This window comes from Mixophyes fleayi, chromosome 7 (genome assembly GCF_038048845.1).
Source record: "Mixophyes fleayi isolate aMixFle1 chromosome 7, aMixFle1.hap1, whole genome shotgun sequence".
Taxonomy (NCBI): Eukaryota; Metazoa; Chordata; class Amphibia; order Anura; family Limnodynastidae; genus Mixophyes; species Mixophyes fleayi.
This window is the reverse complement of record NC_134408.1, coordinates 129,859,398-129,883,422: the sequence shown is the minus strand read 5'-3', so window position 1 is coordinate 129,883,422 and position 24,025 is coordinate 129,859,398. Positions and strand designations below refer to the sequence as shown.

Below are 24,025 nucleotides of genomic sequence, written 5' to 3'. Positions count from 1 at the left end.
TGTGGATGTTAAGAAAGCGGTTTACTAAGAAAATGAGAAGTTACTTGGTTGCTGCCATGTTTCATGTGAAATCTGTCCTACAAACAAGTCACTGACTTTCATCAGTAAATACCTAGTCCCATTATACATTAGACTTTTTATATGTATCGCAGATTTTTACTTGTAATTTCCATTGTATTGTATATTCTTTACTCTTGGCTCAGCATTTATATCACAGTAAATAGTGCATTAGGGCTGACAGCATAGAGTAAAACCAAAGTCTATTCTATATATGCTACATATTTGTCACATTTAAAAGCATTAATAAATGTGTCTTAAATAAATTTCAAATCTGGAGGGTTTTATTCTTTCTGGAACAGGAGTAGAGTCAGAGATTAAAGGAACAGTCGTATTTGTGAATTATTCAAATGTTCTGTTCTTAATCTGGTCTTGCATTTTATTTTGTCCATTACAGTACTGCTTGCAAAATACGGGTTTACATTTATTATGAATAGGGTCTAGGTTCCCAAAGTGTGTGCCACGGCGCTGTCACAGGGGTGCTGTGGCCAGGGGATCAAGAAAAAAAAACAACTTACCAATCCGACGGCGCTCGGGACACAGCATCCTCCTCTCTGGCACCGCCAAATTGGTTATAAGAAAGAAGAAAAGATAGAAGAAATAGAAGGAAAAAGGTCAAGTATGGTAAGTAAAGAAACGGAGGGGAATAGTGATAGGGAACTGCAATGGAGGGGCAAAAGAATGAAAGAGGGGGCAGAGCGAGGATGCAGAGGGGGCACAGAGTGAGGATGCAGAGGGGGCACAGAGTGAGGATGCAGAGGGGGCACAGAGTGAGGATGCAGAGGGGGCACAGAGTGAGGATGCAGAGGGGGCACAGAGTAAGGATGCATAGGGGGCACAGAGTGAGGATGCAAAGGGGGCACAGAGTGAGGATGCAAAGGGGGCACAGAGTGAGGATGCAGAGGGGGCACAGAGTGAGGATGCAGAGGGGGCACAGAGTGAGGATGCAGAGGGGGCACAGAGTGAGGATGCAGAGGGGGCACAGAGAGTGTGGATGATGATGCAGGGGCAAAGAGTTAGAAATATAATTGAAAAAAATATATAAAATTATTATTTTCCCTTGGATTTCTGTGCATCTTTGCATACGGCTAAATATTTCTATGCCGACCTAAATACTTATTACGTTTTTTGACCCAACTGCTTATAAAACAGGACTGCTCGATAATTATTTTGGAGGGGTGCCTTGAAAAAATTATGTAGACTCTAAGGGTGCCGCGAACTGCAAAAGTTTGGGAACCACTGGAATAGGGTAATCCAGAATCTCACTCAAACTACGTTTTTTTTATTCATCTGAATTACCATGTAGTGAACGGCGCTGAAACAGAATCTGCCGTAAGGATTAATGCTCGCTAACGAAATCTGTGCACCGAGAAATTAGTGCATGTATGAGACAAGATTATAGCAATATAAAGAGGGGGGAAATATGTGCTTTCTCCTTGTGTATGCACACTGAACTAAAATATTGATGTTAGATCCCTGATTTCAGAGGTTCATCAACCATATACAGGCAAACATTTATCTTAATCTCCAACATGGCTTTATCCAAGTCACTAGGATTATTATGTAATCATTATTTTCCATCTTATTATTGCAAAATCGGTTTATTAAAAGCAACTATCACATCAAACATGCAGATAGGCCTCAATTAATAATCACACAAAGGATAATTGAAGCCAAAACTGAAAAAAACAGTTTTGTATGGAATATCCCAAGACGACCCAATTCTGAAAAGGTTATTAATCTGGGGTCTGGTGTTCAGACTATCCTACAGGCTTCCCAATTTCTTGCGTTAGCCCATTCATGGCATCTGCACACTGTGGCAGGTACCACGGTGCTGTCGGCTGTCAACATTTGTCCGTAACAGATTGAGTCGACCGGAGAGAGGAAAGTGCGGAGAACATCACGGGACTATCCTCTCTCCTGCCATCCCAGTCCTTTTAAGGACAGGCAACATGTTGTCCACCAGAGGGACTGTACAGGATCAAGAATAATACCTTAGATTTTAGCAGCTGACCCAGGAAATGAATATAACTTTTGAATTTTTGTCTACAGATAACAGAAACCCAAACAGGAACAAAAAAGAGTAAGAAAAAAAAAAAAGTTGGAAGAATCATAATAAGTGTTGTAGAGAAATAATATTTAACATAAGCAAACATGTCAAGAAAGTCGCATATGTGAACATAGTAATAATAAAATGAATAGACATTATAATTAAAAATAATAATAAAACACAAATTTTAAGCAAGCTGTTCAGTATAAACTGTAAAAAACATTTACCTTTTGTAAATAATGGACGAACGTATGTCTAATGCACAGAAAGAACGAACCTGTAATTAATATGTACAACTAAAACCTTTTATTTGGCAGTGGAAGAAATTCAGTTATAACGTGGAGGATACAGTGTGAATTTGTGTACGCGGAGAGGCTTTAATGTAATATAAAAGAAGTAAACATTTATTAAAGCTTATGATTTTTCTTTACATCTGTCAGAAAATTGTAATACACATATATCAAAAAAATAAAAAGTAGATTTAAGGTCACGGTAACAGGTATAGCAACATTTTAATTAGAATTCTAGAATCCAGGTGAATGCTGCTTGAAGCAGATTTATTTAAATTATCTTTGTAACATTGAGGCAATAATGGCAGTTATATACAGTAAATTTAAGTAATCAAAATCGTTTAAAGAATTATTACATCATGTTCCGAGAAAAAAAAAAGAAAATGTTGCAGCATTTAAATTTACAAATAACAGCAAATATAACTTTCTAAGGATTTCTTAGTCTCATATTATATTTAAATTTCAATAATCAGCCATTAGAACAAAAACATCTACAACTATAGAAAATGGCAGGCCACATACTTAAAGTAGACCTGTCACTGATTCCAGTAGCGTTATTATATTGCATACAAAATATCGCTTTTTATTTATTCAGCAGTATATAGAATTTACGCTACAGGACCAGGTGACATTTCTGCTTTAAGTTAATTACAAAAAAAAAAAATAAAAAAAAAAAATATTTTTTTCTGAAACTTTCCTATGAAAGAAAACTGTGATATTCCATATTATTTTAATATATTAATAGATATTTTAATTTAACTCACAACACTTATACAGTATAACCATTAACTTGGTAGATGCAGCTTGATGTAATTATGAAAAGGCCGAATTATTTTGGCACAATTTCTAGACTTCTGGTAGTGATTCCGAGAACACTGGATGACTGATTTTAGATTTTCCATTAATAGAAATAGTGTTTGAGCGGATAGTGATCTGGAAGTAAAAAAGAATAAGATAAAAAAAATAATAATACAGTTTTGTTAACTTATTTGCAGACAAATAGCAATATTGTAGCAGAGCATATGAAATCTTTGCAAAACTAAAAAAATGTGCTTCTGTCAAGATGATCCCAATGAGATTCAATAAATAGAAGAATTAAAATTGCCCCATATATCTACAGGAAGGTTATTAACACAAAGGGCTAAGGAGTCCTCCTAGTGGTAACTTGAACAGCCTAAGGCAACTTTAATTTTGTAATTTTCAGTAGCTCCTAAGCCTGCACTTTCACTCTGCTATTTTAAGGTACACATGGAGTGTAGAGTTTTAGACAGTGTTGATTGTGCTAGATAGGAAATGCCTCTGGCCATATTACTGAAATAGACAGCAAGGTAATATGGATGTAGACATCATCGGATTTCTTTACAATATACTTCTATATTGAATTTGCATGCTCAAAACAAACTTCTGATAAAATAGAAGTACTGGTTATAATTTCAGATGTTAACTTTGTATAAACAGCCTGAAATATTTCTAAATTACCCCCCCCCCCCCCAAAAAAAGAGCATATTATGGGGGAAATTGAAAACACTGGTTAATAGTTGCAAAAAAAAAAAAAAAAAAAGTCCTATAACCTGTAGCAACCAGTCTGGCGCTTAATTTAATTCTCTACAGTGCTCTAGAAAAAAATGATTGATTGCTGTTGGAAATATCATTTTGCAAATCTGCTTTCATAAATATCTCCAGATATATTTTAAATTTGCAACAGGATAACGCCTGGGCTAGAATGTAACAATAGTGACAAGTTAATCTTAAATGACATGAGAAAAAATTAAAATATTTGAAAAAAAATACAAATTTAGTATTTTCAAATCATTTGCCATATCTGGTCACTAATTCAAATTGTAACGTGAACTTCAGTAAAATTTAGGGTTTTAAAAATTACCAGGTTGGTTATATAGTTACACAAGAAACACTCACGCCAGGAGACAGAGACATGAGTCCATGACACACACTACACAAACCCTGCACCTGCTCAGTGCGTCGCGTTCGTAAACAAGCAGAAAGAAAATGGTTCAGAAACGGGAAAAGTCAAATTCCATCAAAGCATAGGTAATGTAAAGTTCACATTTAATTAAAAAGCACTGAGGATTATGTGTGACATTTAAATACTTCTCTGCTCACAAGACCTGCAGAACATTGGGCTTGACATTAGTGGAAGGCAACGCCAGACCAAAGTCAACTATTTTTAATCTAAGGTATAAAAAAAAAAAAAACAGTGGGGGATATTTATCAAGTCTGTGACAGCTTTATGGAGCCTAATTGGTCATATGTCCCTGTGATTTCGATGGGAGATTACAGCTAACTGCAGACAAGGTGCAGGGAATTGATTTACAAGTAAAAATGTCCGGATTGTGATGGCTCTAAGAAGAGAAATGTTGTTTAGAAAACTAAGTATGGAACAGGGCTCTTGCTGAAACCAATTGCTCTCCAAGTACATATTGTCAAAAACGTATGTTGAATTTGACCTTGTTTTTGGTCACACTCATTTTCTATGATTGCCGTCACTGCTGCAATGTGGTTGAATTTCCGTACCTAGAACACTACTGTTAATTGCTTTAAAAACTCATAATTAGACCTATGTCTGGCTGATTGATTTTTTTTTTAATTCTATGAAGATTCTAAAATGTGTCCAGGTCGCCACTTTCTAGGACGCACTCACCCTTTTCAGGTTGGCAGCCGCCTCCCCCGAGCGAATGGCAGCCATGATATTCTGGCGGAGGTGTTCTGGGTCAGGGCTTGGGAAGGATACTGTGGTCTTTTTTTCAGGAACGGGAGGTGGACTGTGCACTCTGTATTTTAGTTCAGGGGTTAGTGTCTACAAGACAAAATTTCTCTCTGTAACAACATTCTGAGGGTTAAACAGATTAATAGCACATTTTATTAAAAGCCACGTATTCGTGCTATCCTGTTAATTGGCAAAGCTATAACAATATCGAAAGTTACCTTAAATACAAATTTTCTACCACTCCCACAATCTTAACAATTTGTAATTTTTATAAAGTTAACTGTGCCCCCATCCTTCCCTATGTACCCAATTTAGCGCTGGCCGGGATGCAAAATACCAGGGGAGAGTGCAGGACTTCTCGCTCTCCTCTGCCGAAAAATGATATCATTGATCTGGACGAAACGTTCACCAAGGTGCTGCCTGGCCGTACTCTAATATACTATAGTGTGTCAACACACACAACGCAACTAGTGCTAACAGATAGACAGGTAAGAATGGGGGGGCACGGTTCTTTCTATAATAATTACAACAAATGGCAAAGCCTAGGAGGGAGAGAGAAAGTTTATTTTTAATGGGAGTTATCCTTTAAAAACAATAATCATTCGTTTTAACTGCACATACAAGATAAACACACTTCGTTAAAAACCGTATATTATTACCACATGTATGTAGCAGAGTTAGGCAACCTATTTTGGGTCCAGTAAAGATTAATTTATTATATGACGAGAGACAAACAACAATTATAAGTAGTAGAACACGTGGAATCTTGTGGCTCGGGTATACTTGCCACAACTTAACCAATCAACTTCCAAACCCTGGCCCGTGCGGTTTATATTTGAACTTCTCCATGCTCACAGCATGAGAGCTGAGACATTAGCAGGGATGAGAACCTTCTGAGTGACCGAACTATCTTCTATTCTAGTAGTGGATGGATGGCAAGTTTGCCGGCAGGGGACATGCTAGTCCGCTAGTGGATCAGAATGGGTGTTTTGCCCTTTAATTCGACCAAGTTGAATAGAAATATCTTTGATTTCTGAGGGACTGAATGTTTTACTACTGAAGTACACAGGGTTTTCAGAAAGGGAAATAAAGGATGTCATGAAAAATGAAAACAAGATATTGTTCCATATAATGGTGCACTTGACACTACGATCTACCTGTATCACTTTGACAGAAGCTGCACATTATTACTCTGTGTTGTGAACATTCCAATTCTCTAGGTAGTCTGTATCTGCTCACTGCCATGTGGATGAATGGGAGAGGAAGAACAACAACAAGTTGGACGTATGAACTCCCAGAGCTTCAGGTCACTGCTTCACACATCATCTCCTGATGCTGTTTCTGATTATCAGTTTGGCTTGGCTGTAAATATTCCAATGATTTGATTGGCTAATAAACAAGTTGTGATGAATACTGAAGATGGTGCTCAGTCAAATGCACCTTTAAAAAAAAAAAAAAAAAGGCACCCGAGGGGGATTTAAATTTGTGTGCTACGTATTTACAGCTGAAATGTCACTAAATGCATGTTCTTTCCCCCTACAATAATAACACAAAGTAAGACATTGCTGATCATAAGTGATGCAATTTTGTGAGAATTCGAGTAGGCGCTATAATTGGTAACATTGGCATAATTGGTTTTACAGATAATAAAAATCTGCACATCTGTTGTATCCCTAACATTGTACAGAACCTGGACTGTGATCAAAATACAAAATACATAATAACAAACGTATAACAAATGTTTCTGGCCCAAATCAATTTTAGATTAAATAAAAATGTACAAAGGTGATGGCATATAAAGACTCGAAAAAACCATGTTAAGTCTGCCCATGTTACTGGTTAGTTCCCAGGAAAGCAGCATATTTAAATCCATTACTGTTGCTTTTAAAATCACTGAGCATATCAATGCATTGATAGGGAGGGCCCCGCGAATTTAACTGAAGTCCTCAAACTGAGTGTCAGAAATCTAAAACATGTAGGGTAAAGAGAAGGTGCAACTGATTCAAAGTTCACAAGACAAAAAAACATTGCAGCTCGGTGCCATTTCCAATCTTACATGGACTTTTCTGCATACTATAGCCCTAGTCAACCCTCCTTATTCACCATTGGTGCTGCATTCCATGTTTCTTTCTCTATAAGTTCATTCTAAGCACTTTTTAGCAAAATAATACTCTGTAAGATAACGCCTGAGATTCTCTACTGTATTGAAAATGTTGAGCTGGAATGTGCATTGGAAACAGAAATGCTGCCTTGCAGGGACAGAACATGGCATCTGTGGGCCACGTTGCAAAGTTTGGGGGGATAGACGGGCATTTACCCCTTCCCTCTCACCTCCATACACCCCTGCAGTGGCTGTCATTCTGCTGAATCTTGTTAAATCTCTTGAGGTATTTTAATGTTACAAAACGAACCCCCCCCTAAAAAATGTACTATTTATAATATTGAATGTTATTTATAATGGGAAAACATACATGAACTTGAACCACATGTAAATGGAGGAGAGTGCTATTTAAATTTTCTAATATAGACTTCAAAATTCAAAAGTCAATCACTTGCATAAACAAGCATATGCATAAAAGCCTGCATCAAGGAAAATATTGATTCAAAATGTTACAATTTCTATACAGTACATAAATCTGCACTTTAGCTATAAAAATATATTGATACATTGTAAGCTCTCACGAGCCCTCTGTCCAATGTTTTCCTGCCTTCACTATTCTATTCACCTGGTATACCCACCCCACACCCGAACCTCCACCACCCCAACAGTCCACTATGCAACTTGTTTTACTGCAACCATATCAAACATATGCTTTGTACTATGTATGTCCTAGTCATGCTGTTTGTTCTTTGTGTTCCTTGATCTTATTTGCTCTCCTCCATTGTCCGGGGCTGCAAACCCTTTGGAGGTGCTTGTAAATAAATAATATTAATTGTCAAAATGCAACATTTGATAAGATTTACCATTGTTTTTGAGTGTAAAAAAAAAAACGGTCACATTTTTAACAATCCAGTAGCTATTACCTGACTTTCGGTCTGCTCCTGTGAATTTACTGCGAAGGGTGGATAATCGTTCTTGGACTCGCTTGGAGAAGTAACAGGAGACCATCCAATGGGAGCATCCACGTGTAATGTCTGTTTGACAGGCGAGGAACCAGAACTGAATGACTGAGACCGTTTAACTGCTGATGTGACAGCAGAAGCAAAAGGATTAGGATTTGTACTTAGAAATGGTCTTGGGGTGGCAAAAGCTCTCAACTTTTGCAGGCTTAATGGAGCGGACTGACCAGTCGGAGAGCTCACAGGTCGCGTTGTTTTGCTAGTTGTTGTAGAAACGGCTTCTTGTTGGTATTCATGATGGACAACCTGAGACGTTTTCTCAGCAGAGGGGACGTCAGGTAACACCTTTGTTGGTTCAGAATGTTTTCCTTCCAGAGATGGCACAAAGTCAACATTTTGCTTTGTCTCTTCAAATGACACATGCTTATGGTGTTGTACAGAAACGTTATAAGGAGAAACCTCAATTGGCACTTTGCTTTGTGTAGACTCTCGTTCAACATGAGACCGTGAGCTACTAATGTTGTTTCCAACTTCCAAGAGCATTTCACCATTTTTGACCTCAGTATGTCTTTCTGCTAACATTGATGTGTCCTCCTGTTTACTTTCCTCCAAGTTAGAAGACAAATTTAGCACATTGAATCTAGAAGGAAGTGTTTTAATAGTTATCTGTGAAGCCTCATTACCTAGATTCTTAAGTTTAACAGTACTGTTTGTGGCATTAGTGGAAGATTTTGACTTGGCAATAGCAGAGGTCACGTACATGCCCGAAGCTCTCCTCTGCATCTGTAAGTAGAAAGAACTTGGACCTTTTACTGGGCTTGTAGGACTTTGTTTTGTTTTGATCTCCGGAACAGTTGTACTATCAGTTTTTAAGACGGGCGCAGACGATATACTTCTTGCTAATGCAAAATGGACTTTTCGACTTGGGTCAGCGACAGTTTTGGAAACCGTACTTAGTGGGTTAACACTTGTACCCTGTGGCGAGTGATTCCCATTTTTCATTGCTGTTGAAAGATCACTTCTTTCAATAATTGGATCAAATCTTTCAATAATTGGATCAAATCTTTCAATAATTGGATCAAATCTTTCAATAATTGGATCAAAAGACGATGTAAAATTGCTATTTGTAACAGTATGATTTATCTCATGTTCATTCACAGATGAATATACATCCTGAGAACTTTCCGGCTCCACGTATCTTTCTACGTCAAACGATCTCTGCGGTACAATTTTGTAAGTAGTCATTCCAATCTTGGGAAGATAGTCTCTTGTGAGTTCATTGGAAGGCTTGGGCTTGGGTTCGGAATGTTGTCTATACAACTGGAATGTTTTTGATTGTGAACTCTCAACAGTGTTCTCCTGAACAGTCTGGGTTGGCACATTTTCCCTGAGACTGTTGACATGTTCCTTTTTATTTTCTTCTATTCCCGTTACAATCACCGTATACTCCTTGACTTGTGGCTGCCGACTTCTGTGACTGTTAAGTTCAGACTGGACATTATCAGTGTAGCTCACAGATGTCGAACAAGAATTGCCCTGAGAATTTACAAACTCCTCTTCTGCAGTTATCTTCAAATCGCTGTCAAAATTAACAGTTTGAACTGCTGAATCCTGCGTTTTTCCCTTTTCTGTCATAGCCTGTGTCAAATTCGCTTCGGTTTCAGCCTCAGCAATGTGGCTATTCGTTTGAAAACCAAGATTTGTCGTTTCATTGTGCTGCTCCAATGATTGGGTTTGTGAAGCCTGTTCTGTAACGATTGCTTTACTTTCAAATATTTGATGGTTCTCTAATTCCATGGTTGTAGTTAAAGATCCTATTTCACTTTTACCTTGTGGGGAGGAAAAAAAATAGGTTGGTAAAATGTATAACATGCAAGAGTTTTTAGAATTGTTTAAAGGGGCACATTAGTGCGACAGTGCAATGGGCTTATTAAGAGGTTCATAAATAAATTAGATCTAATAATGTATATTTTTTAAAAAAATCGTCAAAAGAAAAATATACAGTCAATACAAAGGCAATGCAGAAATCTTATGACAGTCTAGAAGAGTTGACTTATATGTAATAAAGTTTCTATATTGCCTCTCTAAAAGTCTGGTGTGCATAGGACCATTTTGAATGTTGATGGGAGTCTGTTCCTTTACTGTAAGCTGGCAGGTGTGCATTATCATTTCTCTATTTGTTAAGAGCAAAATACTGCTAACAACATTGTCTTCAATTGTTTTGTCCATTCTCCATTTAGCATTCCTGGGTTTGTGAATGACAGCTGTGTATTGGCATAGGAATACCCATGCCTGCAGCACTTTGCCTTGGAGCTCTTCTGTGTGTGTTCTGTTCAGAATGTTATGAAGGCAAATGAAAAAAGCATTTAGAAAGCACATCTTTTATGTAAAGCAATCTGTAATTTGAATTTAGTCCTCATTTATAGGAAAACACAATATTCATACGTAATCGTCTCCAAACCGTCTTTGCACTATATGTATATATGAATTTGTTCTGTAGTGAAGCTATATATATCTTTACATGTGCAGTTTGCTCTACACTTCATGAGAATGGTTGTATCTTTTTTAATAGTGAACTAGTTATATTACAAAGAGATGCATAACATCAGACACTCACCAAAAATTGGCAATTTACTCTTACTACTGTTAACATCAAGAGAGACCCAACTGTTGGCTGGTGTGAATGTATATAGGTGTGCATGTTTTAGTGCAGCGAGGCCTGACTTAAGACATGTTGTCTTGGGAAGAATGTGTTCTTTGTAGGGGCTATAACTTGCCTCCTAGATGATATCTCTGTTGAAGGAAAATTCCTGTATAGCTAAAGTATGTCAAGCATTTCATGCCATGTACATAAGTGTGGGCTATTGGCCATATTATGTGTTTACTTTAGTGACGTACCAAGTCCTGTGGCTGAATCTAGCCATTTTTCAAAGGGTTTGATTGAGTTTTCCAAAATCGAACCAAATTCACCACCTTCTCCTCTGCCACCTCAACCACAGGTCCGCACACCGGCAGCTGCCTGCTGGCAGCAGAGGAGACGGCCTCACCTATCATCAACTCTGTAATCTCTGCACCATTCTGCAGTCATAAGGACTAATGAGTGCTAAGTGCTCAAAGGCCTATAGGACTCCTTACAGCAGCAATTCCTCCCAAGTACCTCGACACTACTTCTGGGATTATCAGGACCCATGTATGCTCGTCGAATGACCCCGGGACAGAGAGAATGGAATGGAGGTGCCAAGAGATTCAGAAGAGGACTTGTAAGTTCCTGGGATAGAAGAGTCTGGCTGGAAGATGAGTGGGGCCTCTATTCAATGTATGGCATTCAGGAAAGGTTTCTGCAATCTGTTGCTTGCACTTTGAAGGGGGGGGGGGGGAGGGGGGGGCAGATCAGTCAACTGGTGGCTGGCAGTAAGGGGAAAATCTGTACAACATTTAAATGGCAAATGGGGGTTTGTGTGTAAAACGTGGCAACAGCTGGGGGTATTTCTCTGCAACGTAGTTTGCAATGGGGCGGTATTTCATTGCAATAATTGGTTTGCAATTTGTGTGTGTGCAGGGTGGTATGTTTGCAATATATGATTTACAGTGGGTTGTATTTTATTTCAATAGGTGATATTTATAGAGGTAATCAGTCTGGACCCACTTAGGGGTGGCTTTGGGAGCAGCACCTGCTTCCTACAATATGTTACTCTGCTGGAGTACAGTTGTTGTCTGGCAGGACAGAAGGTCAGACAATTAGCCTAAACCACCTCTCTCCCATTGGCTCCCTCTATGCATGTTATAAAATGTTTGATTTCCTGCCTGAAGTTCAGACAGCTTCCTGGGCTGCAGTTTCAGCTCCATTCTGCAAGCACAAATCCGGCTGCATCAGAAATCTCCATCCTGTGACAGCGAGCTGGGATAGGGCATGTTTGGGATAAGTATTCGTATATGTAAAGTGAACTACGCCATGTGTTTGCACATTCCGTAAATACAATTACATGCTCAAATCCACAGCATATTAAAAACTAATAATAATATAGTCTCTCTTTAAGTTATCCAAACAGATTATATTTATAAACTGCAGCTCCGGGGAACAGTTATTCCAGACAAATTTAAAGTGAAAAAAGAAAACAAAAGTTGATATTTGTTACAAGAAACAAATGTTCTGTTTGTCGCTACAGAGGTGACAGACAGAGTTTTGTAGCCGTGCATATTATACGGCACACGCGGAAAATACATCTCGGAACATTTACATAACGCGCGTCAAAAATGTCAACTTAATAACAGATTTTTGTATTATCCCTGCATTTTATGTCTGAATGTTGCTAGCACAACATTACTGGACTGAAGGGGAAGTACAGTAATTAAACAAGAGGGATGTAAAATGTGTTGACACCCCAGCATTTTTGCATCAGTTTAAAAGAAACCTCACATCACTCGTCTGTGCTATTGGGGACCCTGCTCCATCCAATAATCTAACTCTCAGTCTGTGGCGTTCTGCGTACATCCATTCCCCATCTCACATCGTGGCACTGCTCAGTCACATGCAGCCCTATCCTCACTAACAGAATGATTGGACTGCCTCACACATGATCAGCACACTCATCTTCTGAAATGCTTTGTGCTGCTGTGAACAGTGAGATGATCAGGTGGCTCTATACCCAACAACAGTGAACATTAAAAACAAAAAAAAATCCAATTTTGCAGAATATACTTAAAGTAATTCTAACATGCAACAATGAAAACATTTATATAAAAAAGTGTTTTCATTTCTTAGCCTGGCTGGAAACTCTGAAATAAAAAGAAGCTTCAAATGTTGCAGATGCAATGTCCTAGAGAGAATTATCCTGAGCCTCCGCTCCTTGGAAGGAGTCACATAATGCAGAAATCTGATTGTTCATGAGACACTGAGGCCTCAACGAAGTCTAAACCTAAAATGTGAGCTCTGATATCCTTAGGTTAGGGACTGTATGTGAGCAACAGTGAGGTCCACCTACCAGGCTACCACCTGCAATGAAAATGCTCAGTCTTAAAAATATGACAATTATCTTTTAGCTACAAGTTTTCAACCTTTTGAATGCATCATAAATTAACCCCATTAAACATTCCTGTGAAAGCCCATGGTGGTGAAGGGGTTCCCTATAAACAGAACCGTAACTTAAAATTCTAGTGCCCTGGGCGAGAAAGACAAATGCCGCCCCCCTAGCCCTCAATTTTAACCAAATTAACCTAAAATATTCCTAAATTGCGCCCCCCTTCAGTGTTGCGCCCTGGGCGGTCGCCCCTGTCGCACAGCCCTAGTTACGGCCCTGCCTATAAAGCACAATTATTTTATGTGGTTTGTAAAGTTTGCCACACATGCCATGAACAGAATGACTGGTGGCCAAATTGGACGATATCCTGCCACTAAATGCTTGGGCCAAACAGCTGGAACATCTCTGGCAATACTGGAGCGGTTTCTGTGGCTGGTAGATAACTGCACACAATCGGATTACGTTCATTTTTTGATAACATTCCCCAACATGCCATATAATGATCCCATGGTTTATGAAAGCTCTTTATAGACACTGCGGACATACATGGAGCCACAAATGCTGCGATACTGTGACATTTTCAAGATACTGCCTGCGATATAGCAGCTCATATAGCATAAATGTGGCAATTGATCTAACTAAGGGCAGGCCTGGATAAATACCAGGAGCAAGATATTGAATGTGTCTAAAAAATGACCACTGGTGTCTAACAGTTGGCCGTCATATCTATTACTGTCAATGGAATCACACCTTTCTCGGCTCCTACAAAAATATTGCTGATTCCTAGATTTAACTAGATCCTGAATTCTACATTACTTTGTCCACCCTTTGCCTCGGGGCATGTACAAGTGGGTTTCCCCTTGCGGTTGTCCGTTAGCCGAGTCCAGCTGTATTCACCTAGTGCTGAAGTACCATGAATAACAGTGAACAGAGATCATTGTTTATGGTAAATGTATTGTCAGTACTTACGGACACTTTGGAACACAAACAGAACAAGCAGCATTTAAGGTCTGTCCAACGCTTTAATAAGCATCAATGTAACTAACAATATATTCTGCAAAGAGATAAATGATTTATATGTTCACCGCCAAACAAGCTGCAGGGAAGTGCAGCCACACATAGCTAAATAACAAGTGAAGGGGGAAGGTTAGTGTGAATATATTATATATATAATATAAATATATATAAGTCGAGAATATTTAATATTCTCGACGCTCCTCTTCTGCCTCCCCCTTGCTGCCGTGCCCTACACTGGTTCCCCTACCGAATCCTTTTCAAACTTCTTACCCTCACCTACAAGGCTCTGTCCCACTCTACTGCCCCCTATATCTCCAACCTTCTCTCCATCCACACTCCCACCGGGTCCCTGCGTTCGGCCAATGACCGTCGCCTCTCGTCCACTCTGATCACCTCATCCCACTCCAGAATTCAAGACTTCTCCCGAGCTGCCCCCCTGCACTGGAATGACCTCCCTCGCTCCATCCGTTTGTCTCCTAACTTGTGCTCTTTCAAACGGGCGCTCAAAACTCATCTCTTCCTTAAAGCCTACCAGCCTTCCACCTAACCCTCTCTCCATACTCGCTCCCATCCCCTTGTTCTTCCTCTGTAGAGGGGTGCGCTTGCTCCCCCCTCTCTGACTCCCTTTGTGCCGGCTGTCTGTTTCCCCTCCCTTTAAGATGTAAGCTCTTATGAGCAGGGCCCTTCTCCCTCCTGTCTCTATACCTTCTCTTCTGCTCCTACTCCATTACATCTGCTTTGCCTGGAGCCTCTGAAGTCTTGGTATTACTCGTTTATTGTTCTGTACTGTTATTCCCTGTACTGTCCATTGTTTGTACGCTGCGGAAACCTTGTGGCGCCTTATAAATAAATAATAATAATAATATACTGTCAATGTGCTTATCCTCTACGCAGGGGTCATCACTCCTACCCAACAGTGTGTGTTATACAGACTTCCCATCAATAGAAGATGCGCAGTGATAGGGAAAAAATTCCAAAGTTGCTAATTGGGGGCACTTGCGAACAGATACAAGAACCACTGGTGATCTCTTAAAAAATGTAATTTATAATTGGATTTAAGCATCTACCATGAAGTCTACGGTGCATACTGTACTCACCACCTTTGTCGTATTCCAGTGTTGTACTTGCAGTCACAGTTTCTTCCTCTGTGCACGGATTTGACCTGCAAGACATAGTTATTGAAATCTACGCTGTGGCTTCAAAATGCATGGAACATATATATATATGTTTTTAAGTAGAAAAAGAACAGAAACTGAATAACTTTTTAGGACATGTGCAACCATCTTTAAAGAATAACTTAACTGTCATTATGTTTACTCAAACTATTTGAGTCACATATATGCTTTAGTTTTCCTATGCATTTATAATGTCTGCAGGGCTAATCTTTAATTATTAAGAGCATGCTTCTTTCCTGCACATGGGACTTCAGGCTTTAGCCTCGGTGCTAAATGCATTATCAGCATGGGGTGATCGGTAGAGCAGTTTTATAACTATAGAATCAGTTCAAAACACCTCAATGTCCTGTGAATAAGACTGAGGCTGCAGGTACTTTAACTGCTGTGACTTCAACAGTCCTGAACGTGTCTAGAGCCCACCAATCCACACCTGAACGTGTCTGAGCCCACCAATCCACACCTGAACGTGTCTGAGCCCACCAATCCACACCTGAACGTGTCTGAGCCCACCAATCCACACCTGAACGTGTCTGAGCCCACCAATCCACACCTGAACGTGTCTGAGCCCACCAAACCACACCTGAACGTGTCTGAGCCCACCAATCCACACCTGAACGTGTCTGAGCCCACCAATCCACACCTGAACGTGTCTGAGCCCACCAATCCACACCTGAACGTGTCTGAGCCCACCAATCCACACAGTGCATTATTGCAGAGCAAGTCTGTTTTCCTGTCTTCCACTCTGTGTCTGCTATGAGAGAGACACATACATCCCTCCTAACCTGACAAACTGAAGTAGAGGGGAGATAGAGTGAACAGTGGACATATTTAAAAACTCTTTTGCATTGGAGTGGGGGTGGGGGTAATTTAAAATGTGGGGACAGATTTATAGTTGGGGTAGGGAATATCCTAGATCAACTTTAAATTTCAGTTTAAAATAAAGCTATCAATTATTTGTGTGCTACATGAAAAAACAGCCAGTATTTTTTATACATGCAAAATAGTAAACTAATTTGCACCCCTTGCATTGTAACATGGTTTGTCCATGATCAAATTTACTCCTTTTTTTGCCTTGCTTTCCTTAATGATTCAGGCCCTGTGCGTTTTGTCCATTTTAGTACTCTTAATGAATATCGGCATGTTAGCATGTAAAACACTACCAAGAAAGCCTTACTGTGTAAAAAAACAAAACCAGTGTTGCATTTTTCAGTATAGCAGTGCCGTATGTGTCCACAGAACCCACCAAAACAAATAATAGGAAAATTAGAGAGATTATAAAACAGAAAAATATAGATTACATGGTACTTACGTAATTATTTCATCTTCTGAAATATTAAAGGTATTTTCTGCATCAGAAAGCTCAAAAGAATTGTGTGTTTCAGAAATCACAATTTCTGCATCTGAAAGTTCTTTGGCAGAAGATAAACTGGTTTCTTCATTGATCGAACCATTCACTTCTTCTTCTTTGGAAGTTGAATTGTCTTCTGCCTTGAGGCTAAAGCTCATCTCCTCCTTCTCCTCAATCTCCTGCAGCTCTGGTTCAGATATTACAACAACTGCAATCAAAACAGAAATCACAGTGAGAACAGAAACATACTGTATTGATATTAAAGGATATCTCCACCCAATGCTGAAACTTTTTGGTAGATAGTTCAACATCAATCAAATATCTGAATTACCCCAGGTGCGGTGTTCCACCCATTCCTACAGGCCCACAGATGTTTGGGACGATCCGGCAATGCTCTCCTCACTCCCACCAATAGTGTGTTGTTGGTAGACAACACATTGCCTGTGTAGGACACCTTCTTACAGGCAGGAGCAAGGAGAGCATCCCGCAGCAGCCGTTGGCCACTCACCAAATCTGGTGAAATTCTGGACTCCAGGAAAATAAGATTGGTATAAATGGTGAAAAAATGAAAACAGAAAATGAAAACTGAATTTTCAATTTTGGGTGAAATTATACTTTAAGAAAAATATATACAGTAAACAACATGACAGTGGGTGGTAGATTTTAAACTCTTTAAAGCCTGTAAATCATCAAAACTCAAACTCTCCCGTTACATTTCATTTTTATTTTTGTTACAATAATGGTTTTATTAAAGTTTTTTCTTTTTAGTTACATAGCACATGAAAAAAAACAGAAAAACGTACATTGTAAAGTACATGGGGGGTTACATTTCATTTTTAAAGAAAATATTTTAGGAGATACTTGACATGTGGAGTATCGCTATATGATATTTTGAAAATTCAAAGTCAATTGAGACAAGCAGAGATTTAATATAATACATATACTATACCATCCAGTCTGCTGCCAACCACAACAAATGCCTATTAGGTTGTGTACAATTCATACTAGGAAAGCACCTACCGTCACATTTATTAAAAAAATTTATTTCTGTTCTAACCAAAAAGAATGTGACCAATTGCTGCTCCTAACCCCTTTATATACTACATGACCAGCCAGCTACAGCAATTGGGCAGCACAGTGGCTCAGTGGTTAGCACTTCTCCCTCACAGCAAGTTAGACACACAGAGGCAGATGCAGAGTTGGTTGCCATAGTGCCCCAATTTGCATTCACTAAAAAAGCAATTGCACCTGTCTGGTCTGCATTAGTAGCATATGTGCCAGGCTAACATTGCTTATACCTAAACCCATTTTTATAACCATTTGTTTGGTTTGCATAATATGCATTTCCTATAAGGAATCAATAAAACATCAAAATCGTCTCTAATTGGGGAGAAACTCCCCGTCTCCCGTACATGAATAAAAATGCTTAAGAACTCACACAAATGCATAATATATTCGCATGCAATGAAGATCTATCAGCAATGAACACCTATCGGCATCAGCGGAGCATTGGCAAACATCCAATCACAAACAGTTCGCTATTGCTGGTGACCATCATCTGCTATTTGCACCACCCACATATAATACAGCTATCTAAAAACTATTAAAAATTTACTTTTCACAGTCAAGGAAAAATTGTGATTATGGTGTTTTATTGAACAGCAAAAATATGCTACAAAAGGTGGAATTTCAAACTAGTTTTGCCATAAAGTGAAAAAATACACAACGCAAAATTGCACGTCAATAAATGTGACCCTTTGTGACACCGGAAGAGAAATGCGGACTGCTGGGAAAGTAGTGCAGTGCATCACGCAGTGAAGAATAACGGTTAGCAAAGCAAAAGGGGGAGGGCATGTAGACATGTAGTACTGTGAAAATAACCTGCTTATTCCTAAAACCGCTTCATGAAGCCGGTTTCATTCGTCTCATTGAATTTTGTTTACTTGCAGTGTTGAGTTTAAATCTATTTCAACATACACACATAATAGTAAGTAATACATATATGTAGAAGGGCAGATAAAGCATTAGAGTAAGCATGCATTATTCCAAATTATTAGTGGATATATTTCAGCAACCAGTGTTAATAATCATCCGAAAACACTGTACAAATTGAATCTAATAGAGCAGTGGCTGCAGTTCAGCTACTTTCCAGCAGGTGTAGCTATAGGATTGTATAATCTAACAAGGAACTTACTGCTGCAGTAGATTTTAACCAGTGGATTTAACTTTACAAGAATATTATGTATCCTTATCTCTTCTGGAGTTTTAAAACGACTCGCAAAACATCACGACCAATTTATGTAAACATAGGTTAGTTTGCAAGTCTTTGATCAAAGCATTAGTGTGGTGTATGTAAGGAATAAAACTGCCCATATTTTCTATAGCATTAACCTCACAGAATCAGACTGAAGAATAATAAAAACTGGGAAAAAAAACAAAAAACATGTCTGCAAAAAATTCTCCCAGGGGATCATAAAATCAATCTATCCTTACTTACTCTATATACATGTATAGTCACGTAACTATCTAAAGGTTTATACATGAATGAGGTTTCTTAGCTTGGACCAACTATAGTTCCTAAATGCATTTAGTATACAGTGCCAGGGGCAAACGCAGGATTTGTAGAGGGGGGTTTCCACACCACGCCACCAGTGGGAGTGACCAGCATGCATGGGGGCGTAGCTATAATTTTAGACAGTGCTTGGCAGCTCTCCAACTCTTCCTATCCCCATAATATACATGGGCAATGCTGCGTGGACTACCATTAGATACATGCAGCTCTCCCTTTTCAAGCAGAGCTGTGTAAAATGGGGGCAGGGTCCAGCCACCTCAATTATACAGTGCCCCAGGCTTGGAGGAGGGTTTCCAGGCACTAGGAACCCCCCCCCCCCCCTCGGTTTGCCTATGAGTGCTGCCACAATATAATATAGTAAAGTTCATGGGCAGCAGGAAGTAATGAGCCACAAATGCCAAGTATTTTATATTGGAAACCCATTATTATTTCCATAAGGGAAGTCACTAGGAGTTATGAACATTTTCCTATCAAATCCTGCCTTTTGTATAGCAAAAATGGGAAGATTTCAACATCCCCCTCATCCGTAGAATCTCGCTGTAGACAAAAAGAGCACGTCAATAGGCCTCTGATTCATGTAACTGCGAGGTTCCCCATTTGTTATATAATTAAATGGGTGTTCCCACATACATGTTACAAAACTTTGAATGCCTTTTCCTTCTGAGAGAATGCCAGGATTTTAATATAAACTACCGTTGTCCAATACTTGGCACATGAAGCAGCATATAACTCCTTTAACAAACAAGCACACAAATGTTTACCTGTTGGAGAGGTCACATGAAGACTGTTCTCCTGGTTCATGTCTTCTGACACACCTGGTATCAGAGTAAAATGCAAGAAAATCATTATTTATTTTTGCATTAGTGTAAATAATAATACAAAATATTTACTTTGTTGATAGTTTAAAGACATGTGATGCATATACATACCAACATTTGAAAACCTTTCTAGGTACACATTGCCATTAGGTGCATATCTGTGAGTCTTTAGTGTGGAATACGCTATAGCTATATATATATATATATATATATATATATATATATATATATATATATATATATATATATATATATATATATATATATATATATATATATATATATGACACTACACCCCCAACATGACCTGATCATAATACAATTCTACTACACTGTATATAGGACACTACACCCCCAACATGACCTGATCATATTACAATTCTATTACACTGTATACAAATATAGGACACTACACCCCCAACATGACCTGATCAGAATACAATTCTACTACACTGTATATAGGACACTACACCCCCAACATGACCTGATCATAATACAATTCTATTACACTGTATACAGATATAGGACACTACACCCCCAACATGACCTGACCACTGGACATGATCATAATACAATTATATTACACTGTATACAGACATAGGACACTACACCCCCAACATGACCTGACCACTGGACATGATCATAATACAATTATATTACACTCTACACAGACATAGGACACTACACCCCAACATGACCTGACCACTGGACATTGTCATTATTATCCTTTATTTATAAAGCGCCACCATTACATAACACTGTATATTGTTTGGAGAATTATTCCTTCAATATACTAAGACATAAAACATAAGGTTAAGATGATCAAAATACCATTGTACAACAGTCAGTAAAAAGACACTGCATACACCCAACATAATCTGACCACAAAAAATGATCACAATATAATTCTATAACACTGTTCAGACATTAATACTACATGATCTGACCACTGGACATTTTACTCTAAACCCACAAAATGCCTTTTAGAACTCTACTCAACATGGCTTGACCGCTGCATATGATCATAATAAAAACCTATTGCATTTCCATGTATTCTGCATTGATAGATCCAGACCATCTACTCAGATACACTACCATATTCATTCCTGTTCTCGCCGTTGCTGTCCTGCAGTGTTTTCGGAGGCGGGGATGGCGGCAGTGGTGCTTTCCGCTTTGTCCTCCTTAGAGAAGAGTTGAATGAGGATGTTCCGCTGTGCTGAAAAGAGCCTGTTCTAGATCTGTCAAATCCAGGTAGGGCCTGCAAAGATGCACAGCGAATACCTTTATAAACAGAAAATATTCTATAGCACATAATTCAATGCATTCAACATTTTACATCAATATGGAGGAAAAAATAAATAAATCTTGATTTGTTGTTATTAGAAGTTTGTGTTAATCACAATAAAAACAAACGTATAAAATACCTTTCATACAACACACTAAGCTTTGTTGTGCTGTGTGATAAGTGGTTTTCTTAAAGTGGAACTAAAGCAGGCCTGTCCAACCTGCGGCCCTCCAGGTGTTGTGAAACTACAAGCCCCAGCATGCTTTGCCAGTAGACAACCAGTTGATAGCTGGAAGGGTATGCTGGGACTTGTAGTTTCCCAACACCTGGAGGGCCACAGGTTGGACAGGCCTGAACTAAAGTGAATATTCTCTTTCCTACCTCTGGGGGACACTGCGACACATTGGGGTATAGTAGTGGGTATGGGAGTTCAGGCACTAAAACTCTATGGTTTTTACTCCCCTCCTCTACTATGTCCCTCCTCTCCTGGAGAACTCAGTTTTTTTTTAGTGCCTTAGGAGTCAGGTCATTGGGTATACCCTGTTTAGTTAGATTTGTACATGTTTTTATTTTATTTTTTCTTATCAGGGTGCCCGCAGGGATCGATCCCAAGACCCAGAGGGAGTGACAGTCCTGGACTTCCTTCACTCTGATCCCCGCACAATGCAAGAAGTGGCTGTGCCCTATATCTTCCTTGCACCTTCTTGCCGGCAGTTCAATCCCCTAGACACGAGCTTAAAGATATTTTAGTATTTTTGGCAGCCATTAGGGCTTTAGGTGCCCATACAGTTATATAGCTTGGGGCACTGTGTAATTAGGTCGCGCGGGGGAGATAAGGGATCCATCTCTCCCCGCCGACGGACTGGCCGGCAAGCACCCCGCCTCCCTGGGGACAACGAGCAGCGGGGACTGTGAAGCGCTTCGCTCTATTATAGAGAGCGGCGCTGATGTGAGGAGGGGAAAAGCGCACACGCTGCCTGGGCATGTAACTCTGCGTGTTGTGCGTAAGCCTCCAACAGCCATAACTTTAGTATAGGCTGATCGGAGTAGCGCTGAGGAGAGGTTATTTTTTTAAATTCTGTCGGTGGGCGGAGCCAGAGAAGGGATTCCCGCCTCCATCTTCAGTCCCTGCAGTGCGGAGGCGCCAATTTTGGGCTCAGACACGGAGCTGCAGGCTAGAGTTTCTCTCCTCGGCTGTACCTCTCTGCTGTGTGGTATCGTTTTTGACTAAAAATATACCTGCATTTGATTGTCACTAATGTGTATTGAACATTCACTGGCAAAACTGTTTATATTGGCAAAGAGGTTAAGAGAGTATTATTACAATTTGTAACCTGGTATATAGATCTGGTGTACAAGTCTTGTAATACTGTCTGGGGTCTTCTGTTGGACATATTACTGGTGTTATATATTCTGTGACACAGTATCTACATACATACGACATCATATAGGACACAGTAGTCTCAGGGTATAAAAGAGGGGGCTGGGAGCCCACAAGTCATTTGCTCCTGGCTGAAAGGCAAAAAGGCTGATACCATGGTCTACCGAAGTAAACCAAAGAAGGCCCACACGCCCAAAAAGAGGCCGGTGAAAACCCCAAAGAGAAGAAGCTACCGGAACCAGAGGAAGTACGTGCCCACTAATAAAGGCACAAGGAAAGGTAAATATATATGGTCCAGCTACTGTATAAATTACAGTCTAGGCCAGTGTTGTACAAGATTTCTTTAACAAATTCTGTCTACCATGAAAAACTGAATCTTTAACCTAATAAGCTGTTATTTTTCATTGTTGCAGGTGACAGACGTAAACGTCTGACGTTTTAGAGGCATAAGACATGACGAAGGTGACCTGCGCCACCCACCGCCACAGTCACCTCATCTGATCCTAAACAGACCCCTCCCCTGACCTGAAAAAGCATCAGAAAACGCAAAAAAAAAGACAAAAATGAAGAAAAGGAAAAAAAATAAGTTAGCGTGCAAGGCTTAGTTACTCTGATCGTGTCAGCTTTCTTCTGCATGGGACTATTGCCATTAAGTTAGGTAACATTGAAGTTGCACCAGTTACTCTGATCGTGTCAGCTTTCTTCTGCATGGGACTATTGCCATTTAGTTAGGTAGCATTTAAATTAATCTAGGCGCAACTAAAAAGCATGGAATAAAAAAAATAAGCAGAATTTGGTCTCCTGTGATCTTTTAAGTATTAAGGGATTAATGTACATGTTATATGCACGCTGCACAAATGGTGCAGAATAAACACGTTTAAAAGTCTTAAGACAAGAAGACTAAAGTCTAAAGATAAATAAGGTTTTTGATATCCCAAACATCAAGAATTATGAATAAAAACAAAACTTACATATAAAAAAAAAAAGATAAATGAGGAATACATAATTATACTGCCCAGCCACAAAATAATAAAGGGGCGCCACAAAGCCAGATCAGTTTGTAATCTGGAAAAGAGCAGAGAAAAATTGTCTTGGAATACTCGTGGATATCTAATGACTGCCGGTAAGGAAGGGTTCAATAACCAGAGAGAAGACCAGAGACGACAACGGACATCATTGTCTAGTACCGTCTCGGATATTAATCCTGTTGGATGGTGTGTCATTTATCC

The 24,025-nt window shown here is 39.3% G+C and overlaps 1 protein-coding gene across 4 annotated transcripts in view; it reads right to left on the bottom strand.

The window, feature by feature from the left end:
* Positions 1 to 2,390: 2,390 nt before the first annotated feature.
* Positions 2,391 to 24,025, bottom strand: part of COBLL1 (cordon-bleu WH2 repeat protein like 1) — a 113,145-nt gene continuing 91,510 nt past the window's right edge. For 3 of the 4 annotated variants that reach the window (XM_075180737.1, XM_075180736.1, XM_075180738.1), the window contains exons 9-15: positions 21,226 to 21,388; positions 20,074 to 20,127; positions 16,702 to 16,948; positions 15,315 to 15,379; positions 8,147 to 10,011; positions 5,057 to 5,212; positions 2,391 to 3,330 (exon numbers count right to left, since the gene is read on the bottom strand). In XM_075180737.1, the coding sequence (XP_075036838.1) occupies positions 3,244 to 3,330; positions 5,057 to 5,212; positions 8,147 to 10,011; positions 15,315 to 15,379; positions 16,702 to 16,948; positions 20,074 to 20,127; positions 21,226 to 21,388 (2,637 nt within the window). In that variant the 3' untranslated portion in view covers positions 2,391 to 3,243. The remainder of the gene's footprint in view (positions 3,331 to 5,056; positions 5,213 to 8,146; positions 10,012 to 15,314; positions 15,380 to 16,701; positions 16,949 to 20,073; positions 20,128 to 21,225; positions 21,389 to 24,025) is intronic. The other variant, XM_075180739.1, reaches the window with a different exon arrangement.